General features: G+C 43.2%; 1 protein-coding gene across 1 annotated transcript in view; it reads right to left on the reverse strand.

Moving 5' to 3' along the window:
• Positions 1 to 307: 307 nt before the first annotated feature.
• Positions 308 to 21,159, reverse strand: part of JAZF1 (JAZF zinc finger 1) — a gene marked incomplete at both ends in the record, with an annotated part of 182,384 nt that continues 161,532 nt past the window's right edge. The window contains 2 exons of the mRNA XM_084281237.1: positions 308 to 484; positions 7,049 to 7,218. Coding sequence (XP_084137363.1) covers positions 308 to 484; positions 7,049 to 7,218 — 347 coding nt within the window. The remainder of the gene's footprint in view (positions 485 to 7,048; positions 7,219 to 21,159) is intronic.

Below are 21,159 nucleotides of genomic sequence, written 5' to 3' on the forward strand. Positions count from 1 at the left end.
ACACTTCAGTACAACTAAATACGCGACGCCCCCTAATTTTTTTGTTTTTGGAGAAAAAAAGTTCTGAAGAACCTATAGCTTTTATAGCACCTTATCTCAAAGTAATGAAAATGGGTATGATGATTACATGTGCAAATGTACAAAATCATTAACTCTACAAAGATACATCATTCCAAAATTACAGAAAATTTTAAAGCATGCATTTAATTGTTTAAAGGGTTGCTGAATGCTTCCCCTGAAAAAGGTGGCTGTTCTCAAAATCAGCAACTGCTGGTGAGGATTTCTTGGCACATTTGTGACCAGCATGTTATTGCTGCATCTTCCTGATAATCTCAGCAGACACGGGGGGATGGAAATTGATTGTGTGGTGCCGCAGGCCCTGAGCTGTCTTGTAACTCTTTCCACAGCGACATTTGAATGGTTTGCGTACGCGGATTTGCGTTCTGTGGCCGTTCTTGGCGTGGTACTTTATGCCATTCACATTCTGCGAGCGAGAAAGCAGAGCGTTAGTGGTCGATTGGCCTCGAAACGCCTCGGTGTCTGCTGAAAAACACAACCCGGCTAATGGTTACGGGCAGAATTACTCAAATTGCTAGGAACCCTCCAGGTGTTGTGCATGTGTTGTGCTCCAAGACAGGGTGGGACAGGAAGGAGAGTGATCTGTGCAGTCCTAATGTATCACACCTGGGTAGTTCTGATTGTTATCTCCCAGCGCATGGCACTTTCCAGAAATATTGCTTGCTTAGTGGGATCATACATAAATGTTCTTTGCTTCCTGCCATTTTAAAATTTTTTTTTTTTTCATATAGCATTGAAAAATGTTATCCCGAGGTTCATTTACAAGCAAACAAAGGTTTGGCATCAAGACTCGAGTCACACTTCTTCAAAAAGCTGGAGCTCCCCCCATGGTGTTTTTGTTCCGCTCTGTGTCATTGTTTGTAGATATGTCTTTAGGCACCAGCAACTTCTGATAGTTTACACATTGTCTCCAAAGAATTAACTGCAGGGAGCAGCTAACTCGGAGTTGCGCAGGGCACTCAGAAAATAATCCAGAGAAGCAATCTTCAAAACAGCTATTGTTTGGGAAGATCCTACAGCTAAAACTGGAGGATCCTGCAGCTAAAACCTACCACTGCTCTCCTCGCATCTTTCTGGCAAAAATGGAAGGAGCTGTTGTGGTCTAACCAGCACGTGATACTGCTTTCTCTGGGGTTCATCCTAACAGAGTCCCTTTCACACAGTATACACCAGCTTCCACCAAGACAGCTTGGATTTTTTGGGGGAAAAAAAGGGAGAGAGGAGAGGGGGAGGCAAACTGTGTTTCATTAGAGCTTCTCCTAGCAAGAAAACCAAAAAAGAAGCCAAGATGACTGGTAGCAAAGGTACAGCTCTGAGGCTCTACCATATCCTGTCTAAAGTTTCTAGATGTCTGCCTCAGATTATTATTTTTTTTTTTAACTAAGAAAAGCCAAAATCAATTAACAGCCTAGATATTAATTAATTTAGCCCACTAAGTAAGAGCTTAAGGAATTTTGTCTTTGCTGAGCCCTGGGCTGTTGTTACACATGACAAAATGTCCCCGTGGCTCTTGGAGCAGCAAGCTCAGCTGTGTTAGCAGGCAGCTTACGGGGGAAGCTCCAGCTTGGAACTCGCAGCAATTGGACAAGGAAGAAGAAAAGAGAAGGAGAAAGAGAAAAAAAGAGTTAAAAGCCTTCTGTAAACAGAACCGAGCTGAAACTCCTCAAACTTCACCAGACTCCACACGTATCACAAATCTAACATCAGAGAGTCACGAGGTAACCACCTTTGGTACCGCTCTCCTGCCAACACTTTCCTTCTCCTCCCCTCCCTCCTAACCCGATTTACTCTGCATCAAAATCCCAAGTGCTCGGTGATGCTCCTGGCAGTCCCTTCCACATGCTGCCCACACAACGCCGAGCAAGAAAGGGCCGAGAGGAACTTGTGGCCCCCATCACGAAGCCGGGAGGAGCGCGGCTGCAGCAGCCACCGCCCAGCGCCCCGATGGTGCTGATCAGAGGGCGACCTGCTAAATGTTGCTGCTGCAGTGAGACTTTAAAAACAAAGTAAACCCCAAACCCTCTATTTATCTTGGAAACTACAGAAGCCTGCTCAGACTTCCACTCTTTATAAGCAATCATTTTGAGGTACTTTTAAGCGACCAGCACCAATTGTTACGGACTCCCCAGATCATGAACGCCCTCACTGCTCCGTGCCAACTGTGCTCTTCTCCTCTTCCAGATTTTCTTTAATGATCCACTCAGCCTCAAGTACAGGACGCACCACATGCTTTGATGAAAGGGGAAAGTAATTTCAGGCAGAAAAATTTAAGGAAATGCTAAAACAGCAACCTGTGTGGAATTAATTGGGCCGTGGAAGGTTTGAGAAATAGTAAAACACGCGGGGTATGAGGAGCCAGTGTAAGATGAAATCCGATCTGCACTTGTGTCTAAAAGAAAGCTGTTGTTAGAATTACAGTCAACTCTTCAGCACTTTTTCCACTGCTGCAATGTAAACACTTTGTTGTATGTCTGGGTTGAGTTTGTTGAGGTATGGCAAAAAACGCTGCCAAACCCATACATCACTTTTATTGCTCCGGTTACTTGGGTTGCTCGTTATTTACTCTCACAAGTGATTGAGGAAGAAGATGGCAGCATGGAAGGGCACTCACAAACCTTCACCAGGAGGAAACAATTATTAACCCGGGACCAGATCAGGAGGAGGCGGGGGAGTTCAGCCTGGCACTGCCCGGTCTGCAGGGACACGAGGACACTGGATGGACCCACGAAGCCACCACACGCCAGAAGCCAGAAGTAGGGCTGGTTCAGGTGGATTTCTTTTTCCAGACTCATCTCCGGGCTGTTCCTTCACAAAAATCCCACCCAGCCTAGCAGCCTGGCCTACCTGCTTCTCAGTGTCCGCTGAGGGAGGGCAGGGAAACGGGAACATCCTCGTGTCCCCTCCCTCCTCCTCGCCCCGTAACTGTGCTGCTCTGGCTTCTCATGCAACTTGTGCCCTACTGAGCACTACCATGAGTAAGGGAACACGCCAAATATATCTAAGTGAGACAATCTGGAACAACCGTAATGACCAACACGCCAACGGTAATTAAAAAAACACCCTTGCAAAGGCAATGTACGGACAGAGATGAGCCATGGTTTATACGCCCTTTCAAACACCATCATAAACCGGGTGCACTCAGGAAAGCACCTCTACCACCCCAGTGAATTTCAGTCCTGGGTAATGCACCCACACCGATAAACTGTTAGCTTTTCATGTAGGAAGAGCACGTAACTTCAGGAATAATCCACAGACTGCACAGAGAAACCAAGCTTGTACCTTCTGGGTAGCTAGAAATTTTACACAGACCAAGAGAAGCTTAGGCTAATTTGCTTTTCTGGAGTGCCTGTAGGTGAGAGATGAGAACTGAGGCTTGCTTCGATGAGATCAGCTGCTGACGTCTTTTGTATTTCATGATTGCACTGATAGAGATGCATATAACTACGTTTTGGGTGTATGTACAACTATTCTCGTGTTATTGTATTTGCACAGTCCGCAAAAACTATGACAAATACTCCAGGGTTTTGTCTGTAGTAGTATATACACATCATTTATGGCATTTTTGTCTTTATCGTGCATTGAACTTTTATTGGAAGTTGCCTGAATCAGTTTATCTACATCACATGCATTTTGAATGTCCTTCTCCTGAGTTGGCACCCAAGTAACTGATACAAACAGGTGGGGTGTACTAAAAGGAAAGCCAATCGCCAGCTTCACCAATCCACACTGCAGCTCCCACAGGTGGCATCTTGCAAAGCACGTTAAGAACTCATCACCCACCGACTACTGGAGAGGTCACCTAAATGTCAATGTGAAGCCTGAATTTGGCCAGGGTGAACTCTGAAGAAACAAGACGTTAAGGTTCCTTTCAATCACTTAGATGATTTTCTAAAATCAAATTAATGGCTTCAAATGCAAAGCAGATAAATCGTAGTGAAACAGCAAATGACAAACTCTAAAATACTCAGCATTTCCTCTCTCAGCAACTGTGAAATGACAAAGAAAGCAAGCTCCAGAAACTACTTCAGAGGGTGTTAGGCACCTACAAGTCAGCGTCCTCCAGATCCCTTTAGCTGTTTCAGAATATCCCAACAAACAAGTTTACAAGCCACTAAAGTTGTTATTTTTTCTCTCTCTTTTTTTTTTTTTTTTCTCTCCAGAATCTTTGGCCCTTCAAGAAAAATCTGTGCCATACTGTACAGAGGGCTTAGTACTAATGCATTTTATAAGCAAGCAATTTTATTTTCTTAAAAAAATAAAAGTTCCTGAAGAACAATTAAATGTTTATGACTGCCTTCTGCTGCAGTGCCTATGGGAAACTGCCAGCAGATAGCAGCTGGGCAGAAGGCCAGTAGGGTCTTCTGATACTCATCTGGGCTTGTGTATAAACATGTTCTTATTACAGTTTCCATTGTCCGCCCCAACCCACTCCTTGGGAGTATTTGTTGTACTCATTCTTGTTGTATTTACCTTTCCATAATGACTTTTCAGTGCAGAGGCCATCTTTTATCCTTGTACATTGTTTGCAAAAAGGAGCCCCAAACCCTACCGGGTCCTTTGGGCAGTCCTGCAGTACAAATAACACACCTAAAAATAACATCTCTGCTTCTCAAACGTACGTCACCTAGGGCCAGACAAAAGAAAATTGTGTACATTCTCCTTTCCTCCTCACTCCCTAAAAGAATGCATCCTTTCTCAGCCGTGAAGGGAGCCTGGCAATTACTGTATGTGCATGTCCGTGTTCCTGTTTGTGGCTCTATAATTGTTTTACAGCCCTGGCTGTGATTATCCAGTACCCACCAGAAAATCCCAGCGCTTTGATCACAGGACTCCCTACCCAGACTCAGCAAATAATTCATCTGAGGAGGGGGTTAAGTAGGAGGAAGACGAAGAGGAAACAAGAAACACAGCTGACACGAAACTAAAAGGAAGGAAACAAAGATAAAAATGTAAAAAGCAGGAAAAAAAAGGCTGAAAAGAAAAAAAGGAAGGAAGCAGAGCTCACAGAAAAGAGAGATGAGGTGAGGCAGAGCTAAAGGAAATGTATTTTCCTATCTGGATTGAACAGAGGTGAGTCTCTGAGGAAAATACGGCACTTTTTATTTGCTGCTGCTCTCTGTCTGCCAGCCTCTCTCTGGGTCATTAATTTGTTCCCTGTCCGACTGCTCAAACATTAATGGTGTACGAGATATCCCTTAGACAGTCCTCATGCATTTGAGATGAAGGTAGTGAGATAGCAGAAGCAGGCAGGAACAGCTTGCTTATTTGGGCAATAAAAAGACAGAGGGCTGGCAGTCAAACAGAGAACAGACAGGATATAGCAAATTACAGGGTTCTCCTTCTAGCCTGTGCCATTAAATGAATGTTTTCTGCAACGCATAGATGCCCTGTGGGCATACTGACTTCTAACAATCACCATGGCTTGTTTGCTTCCTGAGCTAGGGGTTTAGCATTTATGCCATACCCTCCGTCCAACACAGCTTCTGCCACACACAGGAAAAGTATTAATCTCACTTAAAGCGGTTTTATCTGCAAAGTAATACTTGGAAAATAGGCTCAAAACAGCTTTCCCTCTGTCCTGCGCCCTGAGATGGAGAATAATCACTGCACAGGTCAGACGCAGCTCCGCAAAACCAGGCTTGTCCGTCGCTAAGAAGGGAGCACGCTGCTTTCCTGCTCGCGTTACCAGGATTTTAGGCAAGCATTAGCCGATCCCCGAGCACCGTGCACGAGCCCCAGTCTCGTGACCTGCTGCTAACGGCGAAGGCGCAGCCCAGAACAGCTGCAGGATCGCTGCAACACATTTTCATCCACTACACGTTTTCACGCACAGTTTATTCGTTCTTGTCACAACTGTTTTATCTCAAACGTTATTGGTCTTCCTATATTTCTCTTTCATATTTCTGTTCTCTTTTAAGTCCCTGCTTTTCAGTTATTTAAAGGCAAAGCCATAAAATAGAACAAGTATAAAAACAAAGCCCACCACTACCGGTTTTTCTAGGGTGTAGGTCAGTGGTTGAATTTTCTAGGACTTCATGCACGAAGTTATTTAAAGGAATTGCAGCCAGTACACTATTTCTGATCCCAAATTTCAGTGTCTATACAATACTGAAGTCCAAGGTGGTCAATAAAACCTAATCTGCCCCCGCACCCGTTCACGTGAAGCAATATTCCTGTCCACGCACCGTCACAGCGTGTTCTTTACCAGCCAGCTCAAGGTTCAAAGTTAAAGACGTTTCACTCCCATAAACAGAGAAAATTTTCTCATGATGGAGTGTAATCAGAAAGGGGAAAAAAAAAAAGTTTCCCAGCATGTCACGCAGAGGGACGCAAGCCCAGCGCTCAGGGCCAGACACAGCGACTGCTGCGCACATGAGTCACTGGGACACTGACCCAGCACAGAACGATGCCAGAACTTCTCCAAGGCTCTGCCTTCTCGAGGTGACCTCTGACTCGTGAAACATTAACCACCACCTTCCCGCACATCGCCTGTACCAGAAGGAGTACGCCGGGCACGGTGTCTCTGCAGGAGAGGCAGCATCCCTCTCAGTTTACTTACACAGAAGGATTTCATCCCGGCATTGACGGGCAGAAGCTTTTTACTTAGTGCCTCTGAAAGGGACCCATGAGATCATTTTGCTGGTATTGCCTCCTGGGTTCTGCACTTAATTTGTCTGAATTATAGAAAACTAATTAAAACGTGGAAAGCGTAAGTCCTAGGAAAGTCACCATACGTAATCCCGTTTGACAGACCAGGATGCAAAGGCCACATTTAAAAACCTTATAACTTGGCTGCGCTTCAGAGGAAAGCGGTGAATAAAATACATACTCTGCTAAAATACCACAAAAATAAATATGACAAGTCTATTAAACATGACGGGTATAAAGTGATTTTACAGGCTTTCCTTTTTTTTTTCCCCTCGCCTCTCTGCAGCAGCTGGAAGTAAGATAGGTTTGCACTACTGCTTACCTTATATCTTTTTTTACATCCAGGAACAGGACAGGCAAAAGGTTTCTCATCCCCTCCATTCATGCACATTGAACTAAGGATAGCTTCAGAGCTGATAGCACTTTCTGTAGTCCAGGACTCATCACTGTCTGATTCTTCATAGTCTACTTCCTCCTCATCATATTCACTACCTAGAAAAGCAGGGTGGTGAGATAAGGATAAAGGAGCACGGCAAGATAACGCATTCTGTATTTATCACATCAGTTACAATGACTTGTCATTTCCCCACTTTTGTCTTTGCTGGAAGACAGTTTTAATTTCATAAACCTCTCCTCCTTATAGCCATTTTTTCTTTCCTGAAGGCACCGGTGGCTCTTTTTCTGATAACCGAGACAGGCATTATTCCTGTTATTTTCATAAACAGTTAACTGTGTGGCGCAGGAAGTTCAAAGGATTGATTTTAAACTGCAGTTTCATTACCCCGCAAACAACAGGATCCCTCCTTCTTTCCCACGGCCCAAACAGAAAATGTGTTTTTCCTCCCCCCTGCAATTAAAGCTAATTTTAAGGCTTTTCTTTATGCAATACAATACTGAGGAGCGTAATTCTACAGATCATAAACAGTGTAAAATAATATGTTGACAAGTCCTAATGCATTTACTAGCCCTTTGGAATTAATAGGAATTATAGCACAACATTAATAAGAATTATATTGTAGCAATTATAGTTGTGAAATTCATTCCCTCAGGTGTGGGGATAAATTGCATTGTGTGGCTGCCCTGCGCAGACCGCATTATGTTCCAGATATGCTACAAGAGCCGTTTGAGCAGCTGGTGCTGAGTTTATTTATTATTTTTAATTGCAATAACTATTAATGAAATTCTCTGAAGAAGTTAAATGTGAAACAAGAGAAATTGGGAAAGCAGAATTCCAACTGTAAAAATACAGTAAAAAAAAAAAAAAAAAAGGCAAGGGAGGGAAGAGCCCCAGCTGATTAAAAAGAAAATATATACACAGAGGGAGAGAGAGGGAAAGCTTAGGGAAACTTCTGTGGTGTCAGCAGGAGGTGGTGCTGTGTTTCCCCTCCCCTTTATTCTTTCCCTTTCCCAGCTCTGCTAAATTTTATCCTTTCTGCTGAAAGACGATTTGGCTCCGAGTGCTGGAATAGCTCCCGTTATTAAAGACAGTTACATGACACTTGCATGGCTCTATTTGCTTCCCTCATTTGCCCTTTAAGTGCATGCCTCCGAGCAGCTCGAGGCAGCGAGGGGAAGGCGCAGACAGATGCCTTATGGCACTTTAAAAAAGAAACATCACGACTTCACACAGAAAACCCGTGCAGCACTGTACAATGGAGGCTTTGTTTTTCTCGCTTCTCATGAAACTGGATCCGCACCTATCGCCTTCATTTTTCTCTCCCGATATCCCCCTCCTCCCCATGCGCTCCCCCCCTCTTGCTCGGCACCTCCCCGTCATTAAGCGCAAAACGCATGTCAACTGGTAGCTGGGAGCGCTTCGGGCTCCCGAGCTTTAATCAGATATTGGAAGTCAGCTTACAGATGTCAGGCCATTCACGGTTCTTTCCTGCGGCTCCCATCCTGGCGGGGTGGTGCGCAGATGAGGGAGGAGGGATCCCTTCCCACCACCGCCAAGCGCGGCCGCGGGCGCACGCACACGGCTTTCTGCGGGACAGCTGGAACAGCGCGCCGCTGCCCCAGGTCCCCCATCCCACACAGAAGGACTGAACGCCAAGGAAAGCATTATTGACCTCTTAAAATATTCCTGAACTCTAGGAACAGTTAACCTAAAATGAAGTTAAGAGTTGTTATAGTTTAATTAACCAATAAAAAAAAAAAAAAAAAGGAGGCAAAACCACAACTCTGCTTCTACGATTTCCTGCCCTTGATTGTATCTCGATGGAAAAAATTCCTCAAGCTGTTCCTTTCAAACTTTTTAGCTCACTTTTTTTTTTTTTTTTTTTTGGCAAATGCAACAGAAAAAACTATTGTAAATAGATACACGCATTTCTAGGATGAGAACATATCCAACCCCTCTGGACGCCGATACCAATGATTTCTGCCATTGTAAACAGCCCCTTAAAAGGGGGCTGATTTCCCCACGAATAGGATTTTGTCCTCCCCCCAAAATATCACCCAAGACCACGATGTCACTAAGGATATCACCACTTTCAAGGGTAACAAGGATCAAACAACCATCGGTGCCTTAGAAAACCTAATGTGCAATGCGCTGCACAAGAAAAAAAGGTATGTGGAAAAAAAGGGAGTAGAAGTAATCGTAATTATACATCTCCATAGGTTTTCCTTTACGTTAAGGCATCCTTTAATTTTTCTAGTAACTTTGAATAGACCCGATTCTGTAACAACTTCTGCCTGCGCTTCACTTACAGGTAGGCTCACTGTGGTGGTTTTAAGGAAAAAAAGAGAGGAGCAGTCAAAAAGGATGCACAAGCATCTATCTGCAAGGTCAGAGCATCCCTATGGTTTCACTTTAATTAGCTTACCTGAACAGAAATGCAAGATTTTGTCTAGTACAGTGAAAAGAGTTGTTTAAACAGTACAAACAAATTCTCTAGTGCCTCGGGTTTCTAAACCAAGACCTGCCATTAGGGATTTTACAAGCAGGATGGTATGAATAACCATAGGGATATGCTTTCCTTCTTTCCCTAGCCAGGCATCCCGCTAATGATGCGAAGCACCTTGAAGGCACAGCGCTTTGTACGAGCTGGAACTGCAGGGCCCATCGCTGCTCTTATCTGACAGCGTCCTACTGAACTCATGGCTTCTACCCTTCTAAAAAAAAATATAAACAAATCCCAAAATGTCTTTAAGAGGGGCCCTGATATAAACAAAATGTAAAAACTTACTGTCTTAAAAAATAAAAATAAAATTCATTAGCAATAAAAATTTATCCTTTAAATAATGATGTTGTTTCAGTTGCCATAGGAAAACAACACGGATTCAGCCGGGCTTTTACCCGATTCCGCCTCGGAATTTAATTTCCTCCGCTGTCGGTGCCTACGCGCAGCGGGGCCGGCGGCTGGGCCAAGCGGTTCCCACGGCGAGCGGGGTCCCCGGCCCCGGGCCGCACGTCAGGTGTAGGAGCTGCAACACCACCACGGCTGCAACTCGAGCCGGCGGCGGCGCCTCGATCCCTCCGGGCAGCCGGCCAGGGCGGCGGCACTGCGCGGGGAAGCACGCAGCACCGTGCTTTGATCCGTGAGAGGGCTCCTGCTTGCCTTAAAAAAAAGAAAAAGGAAAAGGACCGGGGTGGTGTTGCATGATATTAAGTGTAAATATTTGATCTGAAGAGGGAAGGCAAATGTTTAAGCGCATTTGCATCTAACCTGTGGCCTGTTTTGGGGTATGACAGCCCGACCATCGGACTCGGAGAGGCATCTGAAGGAACTGTTAAAGGAGCTCCTGGTGACCCGGCTCGCTGAGCTCTGCCAGGGTGCTGCCCTGTGCATGGGAAAGGGGCCGGGATGCTCTGCTGGGGCACGCTGCTCTTTTGGGGGACCGAGCAGAGCAGCTCGGCATGTCAGCTCATCATATTATTACCGTAACCAAATACTAGTTCTGCAACAGCAAAATCCTGCCTTCTCCACCTCTCTCCTCTAGCAATGCTCTTTCCGAGTCTCCTTGCTAGCTCACTGCTTTCTACCAAGCTAGCTGTACCACAGAGCTTTCATTTTGGGACCCTGCCCAGCCGCAGCTCAGCCAGCCGAGACCCCATGCTGCACCCTCCCAGAGCCCAGGTGACATCCTCCCGGCGCTGCCCCTGCCCTCGCACACAGCAGCATGCTCCAGTCCCGGCCCCCAAAGCTGTTTCCTCCGTCCTCACTCCAGCAGCCGTGCCAAAAGTTTGCTCACTTCATCTGGGCCGCCCCTAGTAGATTAAAAACCGAAACAAAACAACACAAAAGCATGGAAAGAATGCTATGGTTGTGTATTTTTTTCCCTTTTTTTCCACGTTGCACACTATGCCACTGCCCCTCAAACAAGAGGTGGAGAAGGATACCACGAGGCGCAGCTGGCATCGACTGCCCTGTCAGAGCCAGGTGTGACAGAAAATTACCAGCTAGGAAAAGGCAGAAATTACCCAGGCTCACAGAACTACACCACCAAGATATTTTCCTTTCAATTTTTATACTGCGTTTAAACAAAAGCCATCGCAAGTGAGATGGCTGGCGGCACCATGGCAGCTTATTTGCCAAAAGAAAACACGCACTAAAAGGGATTATGATTACTGCTAAAACGTCTTTGTAGTGTAACGAAGAGCAAAGTTGTACCATCAAGACTCGCTCTACCTCTTCCTCCAGTCGGTTTTGCCACTGAAGGCAGTGAGAATGCCGCTTATGCCTACAGCAAAGACCTGACCTCTTGAACGCCTATCTTCTTCTCTTCGTTCCTCCAGCAGATGAAGTCAGCACTTTAAATAGCTCAAAAGCATCTGGCAGGGAGTTAATCATCTGACATTCTGGAATTGACAACATCCCCGTTACCCTGCTGAGGATCTGGAGCCTTATCTTTTAGACTTGTTAAGGGTACTTGGCATTGATGCCACGGCAGCCAAGACCCAGTTCTACCTTTTGTGTCCATGCACTCTTTCTATCGTGAGATTTACAGAGGCAGTTTTTTCCTCAACTTCCCATGAAGCTTGGTTCTAGCAGGTGCACATCATTTGTAGTTGTTTGATGTGTAAAATCTAAAGACTTCTGTAGTGTGCACTGGAAAATAAAAAAGACAAAGCTGATTAAAACCAGCACAAGCTGCGTGCGCCATTACAACGAATATGATCCGTCTTGATCTAAAATCAAGAACATTACGAGTTCTTCCTTTCTCCTCCCAAGGAAAAAAAAAAAAGCAAAACAAAACATCCTTGCCAATTGCCTTTGTGACCAGAAAGCATACATTCAAGTATACAATGAATAACTAAGAGCAAATAGCTTACTGCAGCGGGAAGCAACATCGCCAATGTCACCGAAAGTTCACGGTTGTTCCAATGATCTCTCATAAAAATTCAGCTTCACACTTTGTCCCATGCGGGACTCGCAGTTTGTATTTCACAGAACCAGTTTTATGAGAGCACTTCTTATGTTAAGAAGCTTGCATTCCCATATACCGTGACAGCTTCCTTGATTAAAAAAAAAAAAAAAAAAAAAAAAGTGAATTATTGATGTTATGTGCATTTTGGTCTACCACTAAAGCACATTGGCGGGTTTGTCAAAGTCCTTCCTACATGTCCATGGATGTGCCCAGCTTCCCTCCGTGCTCGCCAGCAGGGAGAACATTCCCACAGCTGACACTTGCTGGTGATCCCAGGGCTTATCGAGTCATTCGAAACAAAATATTCTTCCTTCACAGAAAGCACAGGAAATAAATGCTAGGAGCAATGAAACACAAAGCAGTTAAATAACACGTGTCACAGCTGCTAGGCAAGGCTTTAGTTTAGGGGCTGCAGCAGGACCAGGAGCTGGTACAAGTGGCACAACGCATTGGGCTCTGGAAACTGCAACAAATTCCCAACACTGGATCATCCCAAGAGCCTAAGATGGATTTTTCCCTTTGGTTGTTCTTTTGGGGGTTGGGAGGAGAAGGGATTGAGAGGACAAAAATGCTTTTCAGCCTTGGTGACAGGTCCATTCAGATTGAGATTTTGTATTTCCAAAACCATTTTAATCACCGACGTCCACAAAAAATGATGTGCGCACGTGGAATACAAGAAAAAAAAGAACAAAAAAAGGGTAGCTTAAGCAGCCCAGGGCGTAGTGCTGGTATTTTAGACTGCCAGTGCAGTGTTGGCGTTTGGATTAAGCCCCTTCATGAAGTGAGTGCTAGGTTCCCCGTGGTGAGGCTGGACTTTCATCATCCAGGCACAACGCACACCGTTGCCTTCGCTCTTACCCCAGCCAGCATCTCTGAACCTCGCTCCCGAGCGAGAGGCAGATTTGCTCTCCGAGCCAGCTGAAGGCTTGGCAGCCCTGCTGTCACTTGAGGGAGCTGCTTGAGATGGTTATGGTTTGTCAAATGGGTGCCTGCCAAGGCTGGCAGAGACCTCCATCCCTCGGCGCGATCACAAAAGAGCCATCAAAACAGCAATTACTGCTTATTACTGACTTGGACCCTCATGAAGCTGTGTGGCCGCGAGGGGCATGCCCCGGGGATGCTGCCAGCCCCCTCGCAGCGGGTCCCGGTGGCTGTGTGGTCTGCGGTGCCGCTGCCGGGCAGCGCGCTCGTGCCAGCTCCATCCGCCTCCTGCCCTTCCTCACAACGCTAGTCAGAGCAGGATTTGGCCAGAAAAATGGCTTCTGGAGTACCCGCCCTTCCTTCCAGCCCTCTCCGAGCAGAGATCAAGTGTCAGGCGCTAAGTAACGAGCTGTTTAGGAACGACGACTATTTAGAGGAACTAATTTTCTATTGTTTCTGGCTGCAGCAAGGCTGGGTTAGTGAATAAGCACCACGAGCATTTCAAAAATGTGCCTCGTGTAATGATGTGCATACGGACTCAAACACAAAGAGCAGTATGACTTTCAACATTATTTAAACGCACAAAGTACTTAAAAAAATGGCTCTGGAGAATTGTTAGACAAAAAATGACTTTTTCTCGTTTACTTGCCTCAGTTGAAGAGTAGCTTTCAGCCACCACGGCCTGCTCCACTGAGGGGAAACATTAAAGTAGGCAAGAAGGTGTTTAGGGGTTTCTGGACTTCCTCTGTGGCATGTGAAGTAGCCATAGAAATGGCAACTGCAACTTGGACAGTCACAGAGAGGGCCTGAAAAGCTGGTATGAGTTGTGGTACCTCAACCAGGACTGACCCACAAGTACAGCGATGCACCCACTGACAACCTCAGTGCTTTAAATAACATGGTAGACTGGTCTATTCCCGAATTTTAAAGCACCTTTAGGTTATATTCAAACGCTCAGTGTAAGCACATGCTGAGTTTTAAGTGACCTAAGACACATTCAATTTTACTACGTCTGAATCTGCTTTGGAAATCACAGGAAGACCTCAGATCCTGGAGGTGTAACAGAAGCGCAGGCTGTATTTTCACGTAGAATGGTTTCAGCTGAGCAAGTCCACTTGGGAAATCACTCTAAAATCCTGGAGGTAAAGCTATGAAAACAACAATGGTAAAAAATAAACATCATGCTGTTTCTTTGAAGTACTATTAGTATGATATCAGCATTATATATTTTTATTTGCTGTCACTAAAATTGGGAACTCCTTCCAAATTGGATCTGTTCAACTTTCTGGGCTACAAAAAAATCAAAGCTAATCAAGCTAGGTTTAAAAAAAATCTGCTAGAGCCAATATAGGGGTAAGGTGGATATCTGTCTTTGTATAAATGTGTCGATATACACGTACCAAAGGGCACTCTCTTTGAAAGTAAAACACAGAAAATCCCAACCCAGAGATTATAAATCCATTACGAGCAGTTTGCACACCCCTATAAACAGACACGCTGTAACTTACTGAATGTCTAAATGCAAATAAAACATACATGCAACAAGCTGGATAAAAAAAAATAAATCTCTATTTTCAATTAGTAGTGAAACGGCAACTAATCACAAAAACATGCATGTAAAGAACCAATTCTGGCAAAAACAGTCAACTGATACCGTGGCATGTGTTTTGGAGAACAGGACTTTCTGAAAAACGCTGCAGAGGTGCTAAAGCAAATTGTTGTAATGTCACTGCACAATGTGCTGTTGAGGTTTTATGGTCACACTGCGCCAATAGTCTCGGGAAGTTATTTTGCATTCTTATATAAACTTTTTTTCCCAATCCTGTTTTCCACAAAAAAGGGCTTTCAATAATGTACAATCTTCTGTTTATACGTAGTACAGGAAAAACACGATAAACCCAAGAACACAATCTCGACTTTAAACATATTTTAAACGTAGATTTCTACAACTCCGTATAAACAAGAATAAGCTATTAAACGCTCACCAAAAGAGAGCATAAGCTTCCTGTAATTAAACGGCAGTGTTTTACATGGCAATTTTTTTTTTTTTTTTAAATCATGAAAATAAAAAAGTAAATAAATAAATCAATCCAGCAGACCCCTCCCAACTCAAGGCTTAACCTGTAAATTAATGTAGCAGCAATAAAACCTGTGCCAGCTGGAATCCTTTCTTTCTCTGGCTTTGGCATGAGCCACACGAGCAGGTATACGTTTGAAGAAAAACAAAGCAGGACATTTTCCACCTTTAGTCACGGGATGTTAATTGAACTCTGGCAAATGTTTAAAGATAGTCTCAAAACGTTCAAGAAAGAATTAAAACCAGTTGGGGCTGAGAAAAAAAAATAAATTCATCCTTCTTCCCCCTTGCTCTCCTCCCCCCTCAAACATCTGTTCCAAACTTATACTCCACAAACCACAGCGAAGAACATCCATAATTAATGTTATTTTGGCTTTTTTAGTTGCTGGGCCTGCATTCTGAGGTTACAGACACAAAAATACAAGTTCAGGGCACTGTTACTGTACTTTAGGACTCTCCCGATGCATATAACAAAAAGGCAGATTTTCTTTTCTTTTTCTTTCCCGTTTTTTTTTTTCATAAAAAGGAGGGGAAAAAAATAGAAACAGTATCAGGAAACAGTTTCATGTTTAAGATAAAGGATTACAATAAAAAGTACCTACATAAATGAACTGCAGTTTATGAAGCTATGAAAACGCATTGGAGACGTGTTTTATAACACCAGGTTAAACATGCTTTACAGCTGCACAAAAGCCATTCAGCCACTTAGAGCACAGGCCATAAAACCTGCAACGCGCACAGCCCTCACCTACCCCAACTGCTCGGGGCTTCCCATTTCTCAGCGGGCAACCCCAAAAAGGATGCACCAAGCTGGTGCAACCAAGGGGTTGAATCGTTCCAACCCCTCCTGCAGCAGCCTGCCCGTGGAGGACCATGGTATAGTGAAGCTGTGGAGACCCGAGGTGGCTCAGCACTCTTTAAGAAGTTTGGGGCAGGAGGAATTTCACACCCTGGGAGGATTACAGACCCTTGCCCAGCAACGAGGGAGGCAATGGCAGATTCTCCACCTCGATGCACTGAAGGCTGGGAGGGTTTATTTTGCACAAAAATATACTTAGCGCTTTCTTCTACCTGCCTTCAGATGCTCCAACCACCTAGATTTAAGAAACTCCCTAACTTTTGAAAGCTAACCCAGAATAACTCATAAACAAGAACAAGGACTAAGTTCATTACTGAGTCAGGATTTTGTCCTCCTACCTACACATAAAGTCTACAAGAGAGATGTTAACTTTTTACAATTAAACCTATGTTCTTCTTCTTAAAAAGATACTCCTTTTTAACATCCAAACGTAAGAACACATTCAGTAGGGAGTCACGACTCCCATCTCTTTTTTTGATGAAATAAAATCTGCACTACTTTTTGGTATGCTGTCACAAACCTTTCTTTGAAGCTCTCACAGTTTCAGTCAGGTGCACGGAACACATGTGAGCAGGTGTGAGTTGTTTCAGATGATATATCACTGGCCTACGGTTGAAATTAAAGTACTTTTCAAGTTGTTATTTTCCACTGCTCCTTGGCTTCTTGTATCCTTTGGCATTAGAGGCAGAAGTGTTGGGAAACTGCTCTGATTGATGCTGTCTGACTACGTTAGGAAAAACTTCACAAGACAGAGGCTATGCTAGTGTGGAGAAAGCATCAGATCTGATCTTCAGCAAGAGTTGGGGTGGTGTCCCTCAACTGCAAGGCCACAACTGCTAAAAAGACAGGAGAATATTTAGTTTTGGGGTCAGCAAGCCCATACCTCGCTTGGTAATGTATGAGAGCTAAACCACTGTTTTTCCTGGCATTTTACATCACTTTGGTGATCACGTACTGGCTAACATCAACTCATAATACACCGTTTCCCCTGTGAAATAAACCTCTCTGTGTTTCAAGTCATCAAGTGTGAAATGGTACGTTAGCCCTTGCTTTTTTCTACTTCTGATTTGCTTTGGCTAAAGTGCAAGGAAAACTCAAACATTTGCTTAAGTTTCACCATCTTCAGCACATTGAAGTGCTGGCCTAAGTAAGTAGGATTTTTTTTTTTTTTTTTCAGCTAAAAAGCTTTGAAAACCCTAACTGCTTTCAGTATGCAGACGTACAGCACTAGTATTGCTCAAGCGTTTTCTTCAGTTCACTCTCTTCTGTACTATAATGGTGTAAATAAATCCCACTCAATCTCACAGTGTAGTGTTTTATGTGAACGTGTGTGTGGATATACGTGTGCATATACAGATACACATTTTAAATAAGCATCCTAAAGGTTCCCTGTGCCCAACTCCAGTTTCCAGCTTTCTGAAATACATTTGTGCTTTCAGTTAGTGATTTTCAAGGTAATTAGCACATTATTCATAAATCTAAATAGTTTTTTTTTTTTTTTTTCTTTTTAAGATCTTTCCACCAGTTGGACCTTGCAGCGTAGACACACAAACCTGAATGCTGGCACTGTTACCCAGAACCACCAAAATTCCTTTTTGACTGTCAAGCTATTCCTACATTAAACCAATTATGCCACAAACCATGGAAAGCAGTAACATTTAGACAACATGCATTCTACAAAACTTATGTCCTTTTTTTTTTTTTTTTGTTTTGTTTTACACATTTGGGGAAAGAGATCCATGTGCAATGGAGGCACTTCTACACCAAAAACAAACCCCAAACCCTACCACAAATTAACACAGAGATAACCTTTACTTTCAGCTTATTGTACATTTTCTGTTCTTGACCCTGTTAATAATGGCTTGCCAGGTTAGACCACTAAGATGGGGATTATAAAACAGTTCCTGCACTTGAAAGTACTTTAAAATCTATGAGCCACAGTTCTGTTACTGCTTTGTAGCTCAAAAATCAAAACTAGTGATGATTTTATGAGTTGCTATAGTCTAGACAACATGGTTACTTTTCAATGAAATTGTTCCTCAGGGAGAGTACTGTGAAAATTCCCATACAATTAATTACAGGTACGTGCTACTAAAATACAAATCTACTGCACAGTAGCTCTACATTTGCTGGCCCATTTATGTCTGTATCAAGCAAGAATGAACTGGGAAGAGGAAATATAATGAACAGGTTACATGCAAAGCTACCCGAAGTGAGGGAGATGAGACAAATAGGATGCGACGTGGAATTTTTGATGCACCTTCTCCTCTAGCAAGACGCAGAGTTCTACTGGAGAGCACAAAATCAGAAGGCTGAGTCAATCTTTCCAGAACATATTCTTACAGAAAACTGTGTTCAACACATTTTTCCTGCCAAGTTAAAGAAAAGATCAGAAATTTAACAGAATTTTAAGGGAAATGCGCCCATAAAGCAGAAAAAAAGAAAGCGCAGAAGAAAGCTACAAGAAAAATTGGGAATAAAAAAAATAGCCTTCACGTATTTTCTCCTCATAGCACAGCCCTATTTTCCTCTATCAGCTATTTAAAATAATTTGATTTCCTGAATGTAGTGTACTTTTTGTACTTTATAAATTGGTTATAAACTGGTTTAGGATGAAGTTAAATAAAGGACTAAGCAGGGGAGGTCATCATGATATGTGTCCTTGATAAACCTGATAAAGGTTCTGATTTCTTCTGCAGAAGAACAAGCCCAGGGCAGCCCACCAGCCGGCCAGTTTGCAGCTTTTGGTCCAAACAACTTCCCACAGGTCACAGAGACACTGCTGTGCTGCAGAAACCTTCCTCTGTTCCTCCTTGCAAACACTTCTCCAACACTCCTCTTTCACCTGGGCCATCCTCAGCTGAAAGGAGCCGCCTCTGGGAAGTTCCAAGCTTAGTGTAAACCAAACCAGTTAATTCCTGTAAGGCAGATGGGGGCTGTGGTTTGCAGGGTGCTTAAAGACTCCAGTTTTGTCTGGGAGACAATAAAAAAAAACCAAAACAAAACAAAACCAACACCACATGGGTAGGCCTCCCTGGCACCCTGGTAAGAAAAATTGCCATCAGGCCTGGGCCAGCTCTCATCCTTCTTTTTAGGGTCCAGCCAAACCACAGAGCAGGTACCCAGGTAACACAGCTACGTTTCATTAAATGCCAAAAACTTTTGTCCTGTCTGTAATTTTAGGTCAAGCCCTTTCCTTTCTGTACACCTATTCCGCTTCCCATCCTGACTCCTGACCCTCAGCAACATCTTGTTGCCAGAGTTCCCTCCACAATCTCGCTGGATGTTGTTGCTTACCTCCAGCAATAGGGATGAGAAATTAATCCGTCACTGGAAGTTGCTTTTACCTACTGCTGTGCTTTATTAGAATTCCACAAGAATTTCAACAGAAATTGGAATTTCTAAAAATTTTTCTTCGGAAATAGGAGCAGCAAGAGTTAGAGCAGAACTGTAACTCCAGTCGCTTTGGTGTTCACTGTGTGAGAGGACATCAAGATATTCTTGTAGATTTGACTAAGTGTTCTTGGCCTTCATGACAATTTCCAGCTGCTTGATTTGGGGCTTTAAGACAAGTTATTAATTACTGTTTGCCACATAGTCATCCCCAAGCACATGACAAAAGCACTGGGGCCGTGCATGCGATACAAAATCATCTCTGCTCAAGAAATCTTCCAAGCCCGAGTTTCCCTATGTCCTGAGAATATTTTTATATATATAATATAAACATATATAATAAAATAATATATATAATATATATTATATATATTATATAATATTTTTTATATATATATATATATTTCTTTTTTGGCGTGCTTTTGCCAGTGAGTAGCTAACATAACATTCTTGCCTCTTTAAGGGACCTGTATGGCCATTTGACAGCAGATGACTGCTGGAAAGACAAATCCCTTTCTGAAGTACTCAGCCAAACACACACAGTGATGGGCACTTGTGCATTTTTCACTCTGTGGAAAGAAAGAGTTGGATATGGACAAGGTTAAAGCCTGGCTTCCTAGAAGTCAGGGAAATGTGGCATCAAGCTCTGAAAAAAAAAACCAAAATTCTTTATAGCTGGTGCTGGGAACAAATCCCACCTGTGCTAAGAAAACGCCTATAGGAAATAATTGCACTTTTACTTATTATTTTTCATTGTTATTGGAAACCTCCCACCATAGCTTTATTCCTTAAGGCAGAAACTAGAAACTACCCCAGATTTTACTTATTATTCATGCTCAGGCGCGACCTCAGCCAAAAGCTTGTGCTAAAATCTCATACCAACTCTCAACACACACATATATTATAGTCAACTCATATGTAGATCAACTGTTTTGCACAATGTCCCTCATTATTTTTTTTAATTATTATTTATGCATTTACTTTTTACAAGAACACCCATAAGGCTCTGTTAGAATAGACGCCTCAGACTGCTAAATGTTGGGCAAACACATGTATATATTAATTAGCGTGCAGGACTAATATAGGCCCCCAAACCTGCAATTAGATGGAACCATTTTGGCTCCCATAATTATAAACAAAGTTCTCTTTCGTCATCTGCACAGAAAATGTGAAATCTTGGCACCAGTGGAGTCCCTCAGAGGGAAGCTTTGCCACAGACCACAATGCAGTTGCCTCAAGATATTTTATCATATATTTTATCGTCCTTTGCAGGCCTGAAATACCAAACGCATTCAGACAAACTTCCATTATGCTAGAGAACAGAATTTGGTCTGGTCTTCATTTTGCGAAGCATGGCTTAGTTATTTGCTCTTTCTGTTTATACAAGAGTGGGTCTATATATCTAATTTTTTAATAAAAACATACCATACAAGTTCTTCAGTCTTCAGAACGAGCAATTAAGCGAGTAGAAACCTCTGTCAATCGGAACAACTAATGAGATGGTTCCTCAGACATCTGAAAGTGTGTTTTTTCAAGTTACAGTAGAACTTGGTTGGTTCGTGCTTTACTACCCTAGACACCCCATAAGTCATACACACAAAAATGTAGCACTCAACCCGCTTCTCAGCGACAATTTAATTAAAGAGCCCTGGGATTTGCGCTCATATTTCTACTTTTCATTATTTTTTTCAATTACATCTGCATGATACTATAATACATTAACATAGGGTGTAATAATTAAACCTGAGCATTTCAAAGACGCTAATTCAGGTGAAAATTATTTTTTTTTTTGAAGCGAATGGCTAAAGTTAGGTTT

The sequence above is a fragment of the Netta rufina genome (assembly GCF_964035555.1).
Source record: "Netta rufina genome assembly, chromosome: 2".
In the NCBI taxonomy this organism is placed as follows: domain Eukaryota; kingdom Metazoa; phylum Chordata; class Aves; order Anseriformes; family Anatidae; genus Netta; species Netta rufina.